Consider the following 18,981-nt stretch of genomic DNA (forward strand, 5'->3'; position numbering starts at 1 on the left):
ACATGTCCCCTGTTTTTTATTTTTTAACAGAACGTTCTTTGTAATCTGGTGAAAAAGTATACATCTGCCTTAGAGGCTGCTGAGCGCTGAGAACTGGAGGAACTCAGCTCACCCTACAGGCCAATTAATCAGTACTTCAATAGAAATAATTAAATTTTAAGAAGTAATTAGTTGCAGTTATATTTGTGCAATAACAGCTAATAACTTGCTAGGTGGAGGCTCATATAAAGTTACAACATAAGCTTTTTATACAAATAATGATTAATAGAGCATATTACACAGCATTCACAGAGAGAATGTCTGTAATAGATTGGGTGAAAAGATAATATTGCTACAGATACCCCCAAATTCTATAATGTTGTACACCCCAATGAACTCTTAGGGCCCGATATTCAGCTGGCAGTGGTCAGTGTTTTTCTGACCGCTGCCGCAGTTATCCCCGGAAATTCAATGCCGGGTCATGTCTAGTATCCAGTATTGAATTTTTGTTACACAGAGGCGGCTAAAACATTGCCGGTTAAGTATGATATTCAGCACTTAGGGGCCCTTTTATAGAGCGGCGCCGCTCGCTCTTCCGGGACTACCGCCAGTGGTAGTCCCGCCCTGAGCACGTGCTATTTCCTGGGGAAAAAGAAACCCCTGGAAATGGATTGCACGGCGATAACCTGGCAGTAATAGGGCTCTCTAAATAAAGAAAAATACTTTCAACAATTTGCGTCACCAATTCAAATGTATAACACAACTAGAAACTGAATTGGAAGACGCAAATAATCGGGCATGTCCATCTTTGCTTATACCCTACACTGTCAATTAAAATGTTCTATTACGTATTGTGTTGACATTGTAAGTAGTATACTATCCAGCTTATTTTCGAAAGAGAAAGACGCCCATATTTCGACCCAAATCGGGAGATGGGCGCCTTTCTCTCATGGGCGCCGAAATCAGTGTAATCAAAAGCCGATTTTGGGCACCTCCAACTGCAGTCTGTCGTGGGAACAGCCAAAGTTGACGGAGGTGTGGTGAAGGCGGGACCGGGGCGTGTTTATCAGCCGAGGAGAGATGGGCGAGCTCGGCCGATAATGGAAAAAAAAGGGCGCCAGAAGCGAAAATTTGGGTCACTTTTTTTGGACCCTTTTTTTCACGAACAAGTCCCCAAAAAAGTGCCCCAACTGCCCGGATGACCTCCCCTGACTCCCCCAGTGGTCACTAACCCCCCCCCCCCCACCACCACCAAAAAATAAATGCCATACCCAGCTCCATCACAGCAGTATGCAGGTCCCTGGAGCGGTTGTTAGTGGGTGCAGTGCACTTCAGGCAGGTGGACCCATGCCCATCCCCCCCTACCTGTTACACTTATACTGCTAAATGGGAGCGCTCCAAACCGCCCCCAAAACCCACTGTACCCCCATGTAGGTCCCCCCCTTCAGCCATAAGTACTATGGTAATGGTGTAGAGTTGTGGGCAGTGGGTTTTGGGGGGGATTTGGGGGGCTCAGCACCCAAGGGAAGGGAGCTATGCACCTGGGAGGTATTTTAATTTTTTTTTTTTACTTTTTACAAGTGCCCTCTAGGGTGGCCGGTTGTGTCCTGGCATGTGAGGGAGACCAGTGCACTACGAATCCTGGCCCCTCCCATGACCAGATGCCTTGGATTTGTTCATTTTTGAGCTGAGCGCCTTCGGTTTCCATTATTGTTGAAAACCGATACCGCCCAGCTCAAATCCGCCCAAATGCGATGCATTTGCCCGGCACAAACCGTATTATCGAAACAAAAGATGGACGCCCATCTTTTTCGAAAATACAGTCTGTCCCGCCCCTTCGCGTACCCGTCCTCCGAGATAGGCGCCCATGGAGATGGGCGTTCGCGTTCGATTATGCCCCTCCATGCCATACTTTGTATTGTTGTTTGAATATGTTTACTGTTGTATTTGTCTATTGCTTAGGTTTGATTTATTCTTACTGTTCACTGCCTTGAATGAATTCCTTCAAAAAGGTGGTAAATAAATCTTAATAAATCAATACCTAAAATTTTGTAAATTTATTTAATCAGAAACATGCCTAATTGACTTTGGGAGGGAATTCCATTGCTTAGTAGCTTGGTGTGAAAAACTGCCATCATGAATTGTTTTGTAACGGATATTCTTACAATTTGGAAAACGGAGAAGTAGATAGTCTCTTGATCCAGAATGGGCATTGCGTGATGGTGATTGCAGCAAGTATTACATATAATCAGGCAGAAGAGCGAACAAAATTTGATAAACAAGGGTGCACAGTTTAAAGGTGACTCTTGCATTTATAGGAAGCCAATGCAACTTGATTAAAAGTGAGGCTGATTTGGTAAATTGAGGAACTTTGCAAACAAGACAGGCCGCAGTGTTCTGGGCTGTTTGAAGTTTTTTGATGAGAGATTTTCAAATCTGAGTAAACAACATTACAATAATCAAACTTGGACAACTCTAAGGATGGTACTAAAGAACAAAATACTGAATTTGAAAAGAAAGGTCTCAGTCTCAACGTGTAATTAAACTCTGGAATTTGTTGCCAGAGAATGTGGTAAAGGCAGTTAGCTTAGTGGAGTTTAAAAAAGGTTTGGACGGCTTCCTAAAGGAAAAGTCCATAGACCGTTATTAAATGGACTTGTGGAAAATCCACTATTTCTGGGATGAGCAGTATAAAATGTTTTGTACATTTTTGGGATCTTGCCGGGTATCTGTGACCTGGATTGGCCACTGTTGGAAACAGGATGCTGGGCTCGATGGACCTTTGGTCTTTCCCAGTATGGCAATACTTATGTACTTATGTAAATCTTTTTAATCTCTATAGAGAATTAAAGACACTAGAAATTACCACAGAAACCTGTGGCTCAAATAATAAATACTGATCAATTGTTATTCCCAGGATTTTCAAGGTGGCAGAAGAAGGGTAAGACACATTATCAGTAGAGAAGTATTTGTTAGTCATTGGGTGAGCCGAATTAGTTAGGAATAGCTTTAATTTGAAAACAGCAGCCCAAGATTCCATCAGATCTAAGCTAGATTTAATTCTAGGTAGGGCTTCATTTAAGTTCTCCATAGATGGTAAGTAAAGTGCAACATCATCAGTATAAAGGTGTTAGAGCTACGTGAATCTAGAAATCTACCTGGGGGGGGGGGGGGGGGGGGGGGGGCATCATTATGTTAAACAGAATGGTAGAAAGCGGAGCGAGAGCCAGGGTGAAGATAAAGTACCAGATAACTTGATATTGCCTAGACTTTAAGAAACCAGCAAACCATTGCAGGACTTCATCACAAATGCCAAACTGATTCATCAGACCCAATAAAATATCGTGGCCCACCGTATCAAAAACACTAAACATATCAAATTGTAGGACCAAGATCTTCTTGCCCCGACTTAGGTCCGTTCTGAAGTTGGTAATCAGGGTAAGGACTGTCTCTGTACTATGTGAGGGTCTAAACCCTAACTGAGAACTATGTTGATGAAGATAGTTAATAATATCATTCTTACATGCAGCAACTGTATTGAAAACCAATTGTAAAAAATACATTGAAGGACATATATACACTCCTGTCTCTGAAAGCCATTAAGAGACAGCTTTGGTGAGGCAATGACATGCACTGAAAAGACGTAAGTTGCAGAAAAATGCTCAAATAACTTTCAGGCCCCAAGCTTCCCCCTGAGATTTGGGTACAAACGCAATAAATAAATAAATAAATAAATAAGTAAACAAACAAACAAACTCAACAGCCATGATCACCCTCCCTTCCCAAAACAATCTCGTAAAAATGCGCCATGAATAACATACTTTTAACTATTAAACTTTATTGGTTTGAGTTTATGTAATGCAGAGAGCTAGTAGTTGTATTGAATTCCCTGCAGGCTGAGATTCCTCACATTGGACCATTATAACACAGCCACATTTGAAGAAAGAATTGCATGTGTGGTCTTAAAACCTTAAGCACAGCATTATTTTGAATAATTCTTACGCTGGTTCATTCATAATAGGAACCACATCCTGAAGGTAAGGGGTCAGATAAGGAGAGAGAGTTGGCTGTGCTATCCATGCTCTGTAGAACATGCATGGACCCATCAACATCTGTGCTAGATTATGATTGGCTGGACTTTAGGAAGTAGGCACCCTGGGAGTCTATGGGCAGAAGGGGGGTGTTTTTGAATAATGTAGGGATGATGGGTTGAGTTGGCGAACAGCCAGTTCAGTTTGGGTTAGGTGGCAAGGAACTGCTGCTATATTCACCCCCCCCCCCCCCCTTCCTAAATCTGAACCTGTCTGGGGACTGCCCCTGGATAAAATCCTATATAATTGTTCCAGCAGCTCTTCTGATCTCAGTTCTCTCATCACTCCTCAGCTCTCTTTATACGAGCTTGTAATTGCAAGGGAAATTTCACCTCCGGGAATCTCAACTCTTTGCCACTTAAAAGCCTTTCTCTCATCTTTGGAAACACAAAAGAAGAAAGAAAGGGGAAGAGAAGGGAGGAGGAGGGGAAGGGAAAGGCATAGAGGGAGGGAACATTTGATAGTTTCTTCTGTGGTTTTGGCAATTGTTCCAAGAGATTTCTTTAAAATCCGGGAGGGGGAAGGGAATAACAGAAGAATCAAGACAACTTGCCTGGGGAAACAAAAAATTATTAACAAAACAAACAGTGATGACAAACAAAAGAAAGAAAGAAAGAGAAGCAGGCGGCTTGCGATTAAGCAATAACAAACCAGGTATGGGGAATTATCACCACAGCTGGGAGTTTGTCTCATACTAGCTAAGTTTTCTATTTGTACGGATTCCTCAAGCTCTCAAATGTACCTTGTAATAATATTTATTATTTACATGGTACTATCAACAAACTCATTATAGTACAAGGAGTGGCCTAGTGGTTAGGGTGGTGGACTTTGGTCCTGGGGAACTGAGGAACTGAGTTCGATTCCCACTTCAGGCACAGGCAACTCCTTGTGACTCTGGGCAAGTCACTTAACCCTCCATTGCCCCATGTCAGCCGCATTGAGCCTGCCATGAGTGGGAAAGCGCGGGGTACAAATGTAACAAAAATAAAATAGATACTATTGGAGATTCTAGATGGAATGTTGCTACTATTGGAGATTCTACATGGAATGTTGCTATTCCACTAGCAACATTCCATGTAGAAAGCTTCGCAGGCTTCTGTTTCTGTGAGTCTGACGTCTTGCACATACGTGCAGGACGTCAGACTCGCAGAAACCTGCGCGGCCACATTGGTGATCTGCAAGGGCTGACTTCTACATGGAATGTTGCTACTAATGGAGATTCTACGTGGAATGTTGCTACTATTGGAGATTCTACATGGAATGTTGCTATTCCACTAGCAACATTCCATGTAGAAGCCTGCGCGGCCACATTGGTGATCTGCAAGGGCCGACTTCTACATGGAATGTTGCTAGTGGAATAGCAACATTCCATGTAGAATCTCAAATAGTAGCAACAGTGGAAGAGTGGCCGAGTGGCCTAGTGGTTAGGGTGTTGGACTTTGTTCCTGGGGAACTGAGTTCAATTCCCACTTCAGGCACAGGCAGCTCGTGACTCTGGGCAAGTCACTTAACCCTCCATTGCCCCATGTAAGCCGCATTGAGCCTGCCATGAGTGGGAAAGCGCGGGGTACAAATGTAATAAAAATATAAAGATAAGTTCATGGTTATAATATTTCCTTCCACCACAAAAGTTGGAGAACAGGGTAGTTAACTGACTTTCTCGAGCCGGTAAAGAAGCAAAGGTGTCATGTGCCCAAGCCCTGAACTCTTACCACAACCACACACTCCCAGACCAAATGACTGCATTACCAAAAACAGCAGAAAGTCACTACTTATTAAGACCAATCCTTAAAGTGAAGGAGTAGGCCGTGCAAACAACAGGACTCCTATAACAGGCGTGGCCAGTTGAATTTTGGCAAAGTTTATGGATCTGCCGTTCAGAGAGCTGTACAAAGGAAATATTTACTAGGGATGATTAGACAGAAAATTTTCGTTGCGAGCCATTTCCCTTGTCGTTTCCAGAAATGTTCGTTTCAATTTGGCCATTTTTTCATCATGGGAGCAAAGTTGTGTAGTACACACTCTTGTAATGTAATATGACTCTTGTATACCTAACCTTGTACTCCTAATCAAAAGAGGTTCAAAGCGGGTAAGAAAAGTAAAAGAATCAATGGACCAGCAAGAAATTACATTTGCAGATTACAAATCTTAAGAAAGAAAAATATAAGATCGTTATACCACAATTTTATTTTTAATAAATAGGTTTTCAGATCCTTACAAAATGAAAAATAGAATGAAGAGGCATGTAAGTCCAATGGTAGCAAAGGCCTAAAGTGAACAGCCTGATAGTAAAGAGTCCTCTAAAATCCTCTTATATCGGGCTCCTGAAAAGGAAGGGAAAATTAGTTGATATGGATCTCTAGGTCTCAGAATTCCAAGGTCTGAAGGAAAAGAAGCCAATCCGAGACAGTATTCTGGAAAGGAACTGTCAAAGATCTTAAAAACCATATAAGCCAGTTTAAAATGAACATGAGCTTGTGGGGGGAGGGGGGGGGAAGCTAGTGAGGAGATATTAGAGCATGACTAGTACTGTCAAATTTTTTCATGTGACATCATAGGCGTAGTTTGACTGTTTCATTTGGGGGGGGGGCAAAGAATGGGCGGAGCATATTAGCATATCATTTGCATATATACATATGCAAATGAATATGCTAATATGGAGAAAGGAATTGAAATTTACAGGCAAAATATCACAGATGCACATTTCAAAAAGCTGACACATTTCAATTAATAAATTATGAATAAAATACTTTTATCTACCTTTGTTGTCTGATCATTTAGTTTTTCTATTCGCTTTGGTCCCAGTGTCTTCTGTTTTATGCAGTGTCTTCTTTCCAGTAGGCTTCCCTCTGCTCCCCACCCTCCCAGTCCCATCCATCTCTTGCTCCTTCCCTCTGCTCCCCACCCCTCCCAGTCCCATCCATCTTCTGTTCCTTCCCTCTGCTCACCATCCCTCCGTCCCATCCATCTTCTGCTCCTTCCCTCTGCTGTGCCTGACCTCTCCCAATCCCATCCATCTCCTGGTCCATCCCTCTGCTCCCCACCCCTCCCAGTCCCATCCATCTCTTGCTCCTTCCCTCTGCTCCCCACCCCTCCCAGTCCAATCCATCTCCTGGTCCTTCCCTCTGCTCCCCACCCCTCCCAGTCCCATCCATCTCTTGCTCCTTCCCTCTGCTCCCCACCCCTCCCAGTCCCAACCATCTCTTGCTCCTTCCCTCTGCTCCCCCACCCCTCCCAGTACCATCCATCTTCCTTCTACTGCCCCCCCCCGCGAGGTCCAAGATGGTGACTCCGTTTACCCCCTTTCTTCCTCCCTCCCTTCCTCCGGCGCAGGCAACAGTCTTCAGCTTTTTCAGCGTTCCTGGCAGCGGTAGCGATGTACACGCTGCCTTCGGTCTGCCCCGGAAGCCTTCTCTTCAAGTTCCTGTTCCCACCTATGCGGGAACAGGAACTTGAAGAGAAGGCTTCAGGGCAGAGCCGAAGGCAGTGTGTACAACGCTAGCGCTGCCAGGAACGCTGGAAAACACTGCTGCCTGCGGCGGCGGAGGGAGGGAGGAAGAGAGAGGGGTAGACTGACACGCTCCTCTCCGTCCGCTTGGCTTCCTCAGAGGAAGGCGGGACGAAGACAGAGAGGGCAGGGAAGCCAAGCGAATGGAGAGGAGCGCGTGCCTGCATGTGTTTTTTTTTTTAACTAATGGCGCGGCGGCGCCTCGTCGTCGTTTGGGGGGGCATTGCCCCCCCTCGCCCCCCCCCCCAGTCTACGCCTATGCGTGACATATAAGATTAGCAAGAGTGCACTCCATTTGGGAACAGAGTGCACGCCTTCCAAATGTGTGTGCACTCTTTTTTTCTGGTCGCATGGGCACACTGTTCACGCATGAACAGTAGTTCTTGCATGCAGGAGGGGGTCACGCATGCGCAATTGTACATTACTGAGAAAGACTATGCCCGTTTTCAGAAAGAATGCACGCTTTTTCCAAACAGGATGGACTATTGTAATTCACTCTACGCCGGCTGCAAAGAGCGAATACTCAAAAAAACTCCAAACAGCCCAGAACACGGCAGCCAGACTTATATTCGGCAAGCCAAAATACGAAAGCGCAACACCCCTTCGCGAAAAACTACACTGGCTCCCACTCAAAGAACGCATCACGTTCAAACTCTGTACCTTGGTCCACAAAATCATCCATGGTGACGCCCCAGCCTACATGTTGGAGCTAATAGAACTACCACCCAGAAATGCAAAAACAATCCTCCCGCACATTCCTCAATCTTCATCCTCCCAAATGTAAAGGCTTGAAATACAAATCAATGCATGCGTCAACCTTTTCCTATACAAGCACACAGCTCTGGAACTCACTGCCACGTAACCTGAAATCGGTCTACGAAATAATCAATTTCCGCAAACTCCTGAAAACTTATCTCTTCGACAAAATATATCATAAAGAACAACACGCGTGACTCTACTTTCTTTAAGATACCCAGGAATGTTCTTTAATGTCTTCTGCCTTCACACTATCATGCACCTAATGTCTATGGCTTTAACACTATCATGTATTTCACCATCATGTACCCAAAACTTGCTGTAAAACTAAATGTACATTCTTTTCTATTTCCAGTATCCACAATGAATTGTAAGCCACATTGAGCCTGCAAAAAGGTGGGATAATGTGGGATAAAAATGTAATAATAATAATAATATTTTGAAAGAGTGCACACTTTATCAGCAAATGGAAAAACATGAATTTCCATGTTTTTATTGCTTATTTTTGGATTTTAATGACATGCAAAAAGTGGTTTACATATTATATACTGGAAGAGACAAAAATCCCTGGAGATGATTCTTATTCCCTGTGGGATGGGATACAGTGTGAAAGAAGGGATAGAACCCGATATGGATAATCTTATTGGGTACAAGCTTAATGCCACTTGTGCAGCTACGTAAGGCCTCCAAGAAGACTGGAGTAAGCTCCTTGAGCAGCCATGGTTAGAATCTAAAATCAGTGAGTGTGAGGTGGATGAAGAGCTTGGCCAACAGCCTCAATAGTTTTAGTGGCTGTGAGGAGTATTACAAAACTTGGTGGTAAGGCATTGGAAAGGGAATGGGTATAGTGAAAACCAAAGACGAAGAAGACAATCAGCCCTGGAATAGCGAACCAGCAGGGGTGGCAAGCTGTGAAGGGAGGGAGGAGCCAGTGTTCAATGGCAATTTTATATGTTTATATGACTAATATAGAGATGAAGATTTTTATATGGGCAGACTATGTTATTATGATACAGCGAGATAGAAGGGATAGAAATGCCTGGGTACGGTCTTTTTTTCTCTGCAGTATATGATACAAGTTTCAAGTTTATTAAAATTTTTTTACTATCCCTAGGGTTACCATATAGCTCCAGAAAAAGGAGGACAGATTGAGCCAGTCTGGGTTTTACTTCCATGGCTTTCAATGGAAGCAAAACGGCTTACAAATCCAAAAAGAAAAGGGCAGAGTGAAAAAGATCAGCCATACAGGACTGGCAACAAAAGGAACGGGGAAGAACTACAATATCACCAGAAAAGAGAGGGCAAAGGAAAGCGCAGTGAGATCAGATGGATAGAAATGCACGGAGATGGTCTTTATTCCCTGCAGTATGTGATACAATGAGATAAGAGGGATAGAAATGCCTGGGAATGGTCTGTGGTGTGTGATACAGTTAGATTGAAGGGATCGGAAAGCCTGGAGATGTTCTTTATTTTCCTACCGTGTGTGACGCAATGGAGTAGAAGGGGTATAAATGCCTGGAGATGGTTTTTATTCCCTGCAGTGTGTGATACGGTGAGATAGGAGGGATAGAAATGCCTGGAGATGGTCTTTATTCCCTGCAGTATGTGATACAGGGCCTCTTTTCCAAAGCCGCACTAGCAATTCTCACGCGGCAAATAAGAGGAAGCCCATAGGAATCGAATGGTCTTCCTCTCATTTGCCATACCAAGAATCGGCAGCGCGGCTTTGTAAAAGAGACCCACAGTGAGACAGGAGGGATAAAAATGCATGAGGTTGGTCTTTATTCCCTGCGGTATGTGATACAATGGGATAAGAGGGATAGAAATGCCTGGGAATGGTCTGTGGTGTGTGATACAGTTAGATTGAAGGGATCGGAAAGCCTGGAGATGTTCTTTATTTTCCTACCGTGTGTGACGCAATGGAGTAGAAGGGGTATAAATGCCTGGAGATGGTTTTTTATTCCCTGCAGTGTGTGATACGGTGAGATAGGAGGGATAGAAATGCCTGGGTACGGTCTTTTTTCTCTGCAGTATATGATACAAGTTTCAAGTTTATTAAAAATTTTTTACTATCCCTAGGGTTACCATATAGCTCCAGAAAAAGGAGGACAGATTGAGCCAGTCTGGGTTTTACTTCCATGGCTTTCAATGGAAGCAAAACGGCTTACAAATCCAAAAAGAAAAGGGCAGAGTGAAAAAGATCAGCCATACAGGACTGGCAACAAAAGGAACGGGGGAAGAACTACAATATCATCAGAAAAGAGAGGGCAAAGGGAAAGCGCAGTGAGATCAGATGGATAGAAATGCACGGAGATGGTCTTTATTCCCTGCAGTATGTGATACAGGGCCTCTTTTGCAAAGCCGCACTAGCAATTCTCACGCGGCAAATAAGAGGAAGCCCATAGGAATCGAATGGTCTTCCTCTCATTTGCCATACCAAGAATCGGCAGCGCGGCTTTGTAAAAGAGACCCACAGTGAGACAGGAGGGATAAAAATGCATGAGGTTGGTCTTTATTCCCTGCGGTATGTGATACAATGGGATAAGAGGGATAGAAATGCCTGGGAATGGTCTGTGGTGTGTGATACAGTTAGATTGAAGGGATCGGAAAGCCTGGAGATGTTCTTTATTTTCCTACCGTGTGTGACGCAATGGAGTAGAAGGGGTATAAATGCCTGGAGATGGTTTTTTATTCCCTGCAGTGTGTGATACGGTGAGATAGGAGGGATAGAAATGCCTGGAGATGGTCTTTAGTCCCTGTAGGGTGGCTACAAATAATAATAGATTTATGTAACAAAAACACACGTAAGAACATCAAGGCATAAGAATAATAGAGGGAAAACGTGGAGCTTAAAATCCATCAAGCCTTATGATCTGAACAAATTATACATCAGAAGTAACATTAACATACATTCTAGCCATTCTGCAAGCACAAATTAACTAGATGCTACATTCTATTCAGAGCTCTCACATAATAGTATTCCCGTTGTTTTACAAACATCTGGGGAGAAATGTACTTATTACCCTGAAAATTACAACATATAATTTTATTTTTTTTAGAAAGCTTTAAATATAAAGTATCCTGGTTCCTCAGAATAGTCTGTTCCTGTCTCCAGTTGTACATGATACAACGTGGCAAGCTGTTATGGCCTCACCTCAAACTGCCTCCTTTCAGAGCAACTGAGAAGCAGGGCAGGATGAAAGAGGTCCTCGTATCTAATCACTCCACAAAGGATAGGTAAAAGGCAAGGGGTTACGTTTCAGCTACATTTCACCCGCCTATGGTTGCCAGTAACAGTATCATGGCGAATGATAGTAGATAAAGAATAGAAAGGCACAGATTTTGGGTGGGCCTAGGCAAGAAGCGGGTGGGCACCAAATGTTCCCTTCAACCCCCCCCCCCCCCACACACCAAAAAAAAAATTATCGCAGCTGGTGAAAAAACCCTCCTTTCCACCTTGGCAGTCTGTAGCAGGCATGCGCTGAAAGCTGAGCATTCGCAGGTGCCGGTATTGTGGACTGTAGCATTTTCGTTACCATCAGGAGGAAGTCTTCAGCTGGCGGAGCTTGGGATCCCCACCGGCTACCGCTAAATGTGTGCTAATGTTGGGTGGGCCCACCTGTAGCAACACCACTGATTCAGTCTGCCCAGATGCGCATTCAAATTTCCATATCCCCCTCATGCCTCGTCTAATCTTTCATTGTAGTACAATTGCCCTTTAGGATTGTAACTGCTGTGCTTTGTCGGTTACCTTCAGTGCTATTTCATAGATCCAATGGTTTAAGGGGCCCTTTTATTAAGTCACGTAGGTGCCTATGAACGCCCAACGTGTGCCAGATTGGAGTTACTGCCCGGTTACCTCGTGGCCCTTGCGGTAATTTCAATTTTGGCGCGTTTCCAAAAAATATTCTTTATTTTCTGACATGCATAGGTCATTTACCGCCCAGTTACTACGTGAGACCTTACCGCTAAGTCAGTGGCTGGTGGTAAGGTCTCAGACCCAAAATGGATGTGTGGCAATTTTCGTTTTGCCGCACGTCTATTTTTGGCAAAACTTTTACAAAAGGCCTTTTTTATAGGTGTGCTGAAAAATGGATCTGCGCGCGTCCGTAACATGTGCCTACACTACCGCAGCCCATTTTTCAGTGCCCCCTTGTAAAAGGACCCCCTTAGGGCTGTAAGTGCATCTGCCAGACATCAGAAAAACGGGCTGAGTTTTCAGTTGCCGAAGCAAGTTGGAGAGCATGAATGGCTGATTTGATGGTTTTCTGCTGCATGTCTCCCTACTGTGTGCAAAACAACAGACAACTGAAAGCTGAGATCTGGCTCTACTTACATATAAAGAACAATTCTATAAACGGGGTGCATTATCCCCCAGATTCTATATATCGCGCCAAGATTTTCGTGCAGAAATCGAAGCATATTCCATAACAATGTCCATACCCTAATTGGTCACAAAGTTGATTGGTGCTGATAATTGCCAATTAACATGTAATTATTGACACTAATTGGCATTAATTAGAATTTATATGCAGAACTGTCTAAGTGTATTATATAACGTGTTGTGCGTAAACTCTGTCGCATAGTTAAAAGGGGGGGGGGGGGCATTGGCCATGGGCAGGTCATGGGCAATTCTAGTATATATGTATGTTGTTATTTATTTGCTGACTTAACCACCTTTATGAAGAGATTCACCCAAGGTGGTATACAGTAGGTACAGTTTAACTTCAAACTAATAATTTTGTCAACAGCATAACAATAGTAAAATAACCAAGAATAATCATAAATACGATAAATGAAGTAAACTTGAAAACAGTAAATTGAAACCTAATAATAGAACTACCATGAAACAGTATCAAAAATATACAAATTTAACAGCACTGAAATTCAAATACCAGAGATATAATACAATGTTAGCATAATACTAATGATACACCTAATAAGCATGCATTAGAGCATTCAATTAACATAGATAAAGAATACACCTGGTTCGCGTCTAATTTAAGCGACAGCATTTACACTGGGACTTACATGGCGCAACTTCCCACGACTAGTCACACAGACTGGCGCTCGGCATATTCTATAAACTGTGCAGAAATTTATTTATTTAACACATTTATATCCCACATTATCCCACTTAGTTGCAGGCTCAATGTGGTTTACACAATACCGTAGAAGTAGACTCCAGTTCAATAATACAAATACATAGTACAGTAGAAAGCATGTAATAAAACATGGGTTTTGCACGTGGAAAGAGCCATTTCTAAAGGCACTGGATATACATATTTATTTGTTACAATTGTGTCCCACATATTTGCAGGCTCGATGTGGCTTACATAATACCGTAAAGGCATTCGCCAAGTCCGGTAGGGGATAAGTACAAAAGATGTTATAGTGGGATAGGAAAGATAAGATTCAGTCAAGTTGGGTTAGAGGTAGAAGGGTTTGTTTATGTCCAATATGATCTTTGATAGTGAAGTGTTGCAGGGTTGATGCATTTAAATTGGGTCAGTCGGGTTTGCCTTTCCGAATAGGTGAGTCTTTAATAATTTTCTGAATTTTAGGTGATCGTAAGTTGTTTTCACCACATGTGGCAGTGCGTTCCACAGACATGTAATTATATAAGAGAAGTTGGACGCATGGGTAGTCTTGTATTTTAGTTCTTTGCAATTTGGGTAGTGTAGATTCAGGTAAGACTGTGATGAACTGGTACTATTTCTGATTGGGAGATTGATCAGGTCAATCATGTAACCTGGGACTTCATATAAAAAAATATGTTGGTAACAATCCTTTGTGCACTTTTAAATGTTTTTAAATGGGCAACACCAGGAAGCAGTTAGATAGAGTTTAGGGTTTACACCTAAGATCGATGAGTGCAGTGTGCTGGGAAGCCACACCTCAAATCCTGCTTCTTCCACTAATGCTCCTTTTGACCACTCCATCTGCCTCAGGTACAAACTGAGAGGCCATTTTCCTAATATGTGACTAGTGCTAATTGTACATTATTTATTTTTAAAAATGTTTTCGGGAGGGGGGCAGAGCATGGGCAAGGAATGAGCATGGTAGCGTCATCCAGCTAGCGCATTCTCATTAGCATGTGCTAACTGGATAATGTGGACTTGAATATGAGGTGGAATGTAGCCCCACATTAAATTTTTGCAGGTCCCTCACGCTAATGAAAAAATTAGCATGGGATTTGCAAAAAAAAAACAACAAAAAATCTGCTACATTGAATCTGGGCTTAGTCCTACATTAAAATGCACTAACCAGCTTATAATCGAAAGACAAAAACGCCTATATTGCGACCTAAATCGGGAGATAGGCGTTTAACTCCCAAAAAAGAATAACGCGGTATAATCGAAAGCCGAACTTGGACGTTTTCAACTGCACTCCATTGCGGAAGCGTACAAAGTTGACGGGGCATGTCAGAGGCGTGGTGAAGGCGGGACTGGGGCGTGGTTATCACCTGAACAGAGATGGGCGCCTTTCGCCGATAATGGAAAAAAAGCATGCGTTTGTAGCTAGAATTTAGGGCACTTTTCCTGGACCCTGTTTTTTCACGACTAAGGCCCCAAAAAGTGCCCTAAATGACCAGATTACCACCAGAGGGAATCGGGGATGACCTCCCCTGACTCCCCCAGTGGTCACTGACCCCCTCCCACCACAAAAAATGATGTTTCACAACTTTTTATTTTCACCCTCAAATGTCATACCCACCTCCCTGGCAGCAGTATGCAGGTCCCTGGAGCAGTTGTTAGGGGGTGCAGTGGACTTCAGGCAGGTGGACCCAGGCCCATCCCCCCCCCCACCTGTTACAATTGTGCTGCTTAATGCTTAGTCGTCCAACCCCCCCCCCCAAACCCACTGTACCCACATGTAGGTGCCCCCTTTCACCCCTTAGGGCTATAGTAATGGTGTAGACTTGTGGGCAGTGGGTTTTGAGGGGGATTTGGGGGGCTCAACACACAAGGGAACGGTGCTATGCACCTGGGAGCTCTTTTACCTTTTTTTTGTTTTTGTAAAAGTGCCCCCTAGGGTGCCCGGTTGGTGTCCTGGCATGTGAGGGGGACCAGTGCACTACGAATCCTGGCCCCTCCCACGAACAAATGCCTTGGATTTATTCGTTTTTGAGCTGGGCGCTTTCATTTTCCATTATCGCTGAAAAACAAAAACGCCCAGCTCACAAATTGTCGAATAAAACATGGACGTCTATTTTTTTTCGAAAATACGGTTCAGTCCGCCCCTTCACGGACCCGTTCTCGGAGATAAACGCCCATGGAGATAGACGTTTTCGTTCAATTATGCCCCTCTAAGTCTAGATTTCTAGCGAGATTTAGCAAAAAAACAAAAAACCCTTAGATTGTAAGTGCTCTGCAGACCAGTATATTCCCACCGGACCTGAATGCTGTGAGCTAAATCCAAATAAATACTTTGCGTAATAGAAAGTATAAACATCAACATCAGCAGAGCAGAGGTAAATATACACGTATGCCCGCCACCACTAATAGATATGCAAGCAAGCTGCAATTTTAGACAGGAGAGTACATGAATACTTTCCCTGCCAAAACTGCTGCTGTTTACACATATACTAACCACATCCACTTTTGAAGCCAGTTCTAAAATTACCCTTTACGTATTTTTTAACCACATGCCAAAGCTAATCCTAAGCTCTGTTACAGAGACTCTTATCAGAATGTAGCTTTGTTAAAAATGTTAATGCAATAAGGTGGGGGGGGGGGGAGGAGGGTTAACATATAAGTAGGGGATCTCAACTCAGTCCTCAGGATACACCTAGTTAGTCATGTTTTCAGGATATCTACTACGAATGTTCTGGAGCTATTCTTTTTTTAAATTCTTATGTTTACAGGTATTGTAATCTGTTTAAAAAAAAAAAAATATATATATATATATATATATTTATTTATTTATTGCATTTGTATCCCACATTTTCCCACCTTTTTGCGGGTTCAGTGTGGCTTACAATATGAGTTGAATGTTGGAAATACAATTTGTTACAGATAGTTATGGATTACATTGTGCAGGGTTAAGCGAAACAATTGAGGTGTCGTTAAGGAATGTAATAATGGAACATAGGCATTGCAACTTTGGAAGGAAACAATGGGAGCTTAGAGGGCGATAAAAAGGCATGAAGGCGTATGGTATATATCTTTCTGTGAGTAAAGGTATGAATGATGTGATAATACGGGAATGGGAGTTCAGAGGTGAATGTATGATGCATTAGTGAACAGTAAGTGTGGACTTTATGTGTTCTGTTTCTTTCCGTAAATATTTTCGAATATATATTTAGAGCACACTTATAAAATTACGCCTTTAATGGAATGATCATCTTCTGTAGTCAAATGTAGTATAGACTTCTTACAATCCATCAGTATAGCCATGGGCATGGCCTGGTCTTTAGTGGTACATGGTTAGTGGTTCATAGTACATAGTTCCTTTTAGACCAACAGGTGTTCTACTCTAGGATATGTGCATTGCACTACAACACATTGCTGGAGTAGCTCCATGTTTACATCTTGCATTCTGACCTGCCAACTTTTCTTTTGAAGGCAATTTAATCACGTCCATACAGATGTAATCTCGACTAAAACCCCAGGCCTACTGTAGGATTATTTGTGAATCAGCACAACAACATAAGAGTTTTTTTTCCTACAAGTTTTCAGGACATGAAGGTTCAGCTCATTGTACTTTTTCTTTAAGAAAGATGAAAAGGCTTTGTGTGGCTTTTTGTATAGTGCTGAAGCTCTGCAAGGAAATAGGGAAGGGAGTTCCCAGCTGGTAATTTATCAAGCACGGAGGTGATGATCTCACAGCTCAAACATCTCTATTGCTACATGCCCCTGGTCTGTGACCCACTACCTGCCATTTTGATCTCAGTGAATTAAAGAGTATATGGAAGAGAAATATTATGCTACGAACAAATACTCATTGTTAGGATTCTTCCAAGAACCTGCTAATAAATTAGAAACTTCTACAACTGGTACTAAAAGGTACACATCTCGCCTTAGGCCTCTTATCTGCGGAATCTTGTCTCCTGCGATGTCTGTCACCCTAGGCTTATATCATACAATGCTGTCATTATCTGCATAATTGTATGTCATTCATGCATATTTTAAATCATAAGTAGCAGTTTAGAAACCTATATTACAATAAAAGAATTTTCTGATATCTTTATTTGGGCATGCATTTCCACACATAGAACAAGGATCCCTTCCCAAAACAGCTCTCAATGTATTTTGTTATAGTTAGATCACCATGTGCAGAAATGCCAGCCAAACATGACAAATCAAGCCAGGCTTGTTTTTACTGTTAGCATTCTTCTTGCTAAGTGTTTGTGGACTAAGAATAAGAACATCTGGAACTACTTCTGACGTCTCACTCACCACTGAGGGTTAGTTGGTACTACCGCAGAGCTGATCTACATCAGTTGGTTGTCCTGCCAAACATCAGGTGCCCACTGATACCTATAGTAGTGTGAGATGTGATAGAGGCCTTCAAAGCCTGAGCATATTTATTTATTTAGTAGGGCTTATTTACCGCCTTTTTAAAGAAATTCACTCAAGGCGGTGTACAGCACGATAAGTTGAACATAGGCAATAGACATTTACAGCAGTAAAAATATTCAAAGAACAGCACATGACTCAAAATGAAAAACCACCCTGTGTGGACAGCCCCTAAGACTTTGAGAATGATCAGAAGAAAACACTTCAGTGAATAAATGATGGAATAATAGTGAAGAATCATCTTGCCTTCAAGAGCAATGGCGCTCCTTTACAATCTCTTCACCGTTCCGGGGTAATAGTGGGGCAAGCTGCCCAGCAGTAACATTGCCAAATGAAGATGCATTCAGATTTTCATTTTAAAGTCTATGTAGTAATATAAGTCAACAGATAAGCTGTAATAGATGCTTTTTTCTGTCTGGGAGTAACTTAATACATTGTTGGCCAGCTGTAGACAACTATGCAATGCATTGAATTGTTCAAGGAGGCATAGATTTTGAACACTGGGCACAAATTAAGATGGCCCAACATTTTGTTTGTTGACCTTTATTTTTGTGCATCCAGGTTGACTAAACATGTCAACTACATAACTTTATTGAAATGGCTAAGAAAACAACAGGGTTCAAAGGGTTACTGAGTGTTAACAGAGGATGCAAATGTCACCATCACAGCAAAATGCTCATAATCCAGTTTACTGGCCCAGCTAGTATCCCATTAGGCTTTTTGGCTTCTGCTGATTGCTTTCTGCTGTCTTTTCCTTTATAGAGACCTGAATTACAATGAGTTAGTGGATTTCCCGGTGGCTATTAGCAATCTAGGCCGACTCCAAGAATTGTAAGTCTATTTCTTTCACTTTTTTCTACAAACTTCAAACCATCAAAGGAGGTGTCTCAGTATCTCCCTGTTAAAAAACAATTCTTTAAAAATGATTGTTCTTACTAACAGCATATTTGGAGTATGATGCTCTCTCCTCAGAAGATGCTTCTTCTCCTTGGTAATGTCCCAATCAGATGGGGGGGGGGGGGGGGGGGGGGGGTTCAAGCTCAGAGACAGGAATGCTTTCAGGTCTTATCAACAGGATTCCTGAATCAAAAATGCTGATCTAGTATTGTTTTGCATATTTCATAAT

General features: G+C 42.6%; 1 protein-coding gene across 2 annotated transcripts in view; it reads left to right on the top strand.

Annotated features, from left to right (window-relative positions):
* The window catches only part of LGR6 (leucine rich repeat containing G protein-coupled receptor 6), a 236,033-nt gene that overhangs the window by 188,782 nt on the left and 28,270 nt on the right, over positions 1-18,981 (top strand). For both annotated transcript variants that reach the window (XM_030221817.1, XM_030221818.1), the window contains exon 7: positions 18,618-18,686. In XM_030221817.1, the coding sequence (XP_030077677.1) occupies positions 18,618-18,686 (69 nt within the window). The remainder of the gene's footprint in view (positions 1-18,617; positions 18,687-18,981) is intronic.

The sequence above is a fragment of the Microcaecilia unicolor genome, chromosome 12 (assembly GCF_901765095.1).
Source record: "Microcaecilia unicolor chromosome 12, aMicUni1.1, whole genome shotgun sequence".
Classification (NCBI taxonomy): domain Eukaryota; kingdom Metazoa; phylum Chordata; class Amphibia; order Gymnophiona; family Siphonopidae; genus Microcaecilia; species Microcaecilia unicolor.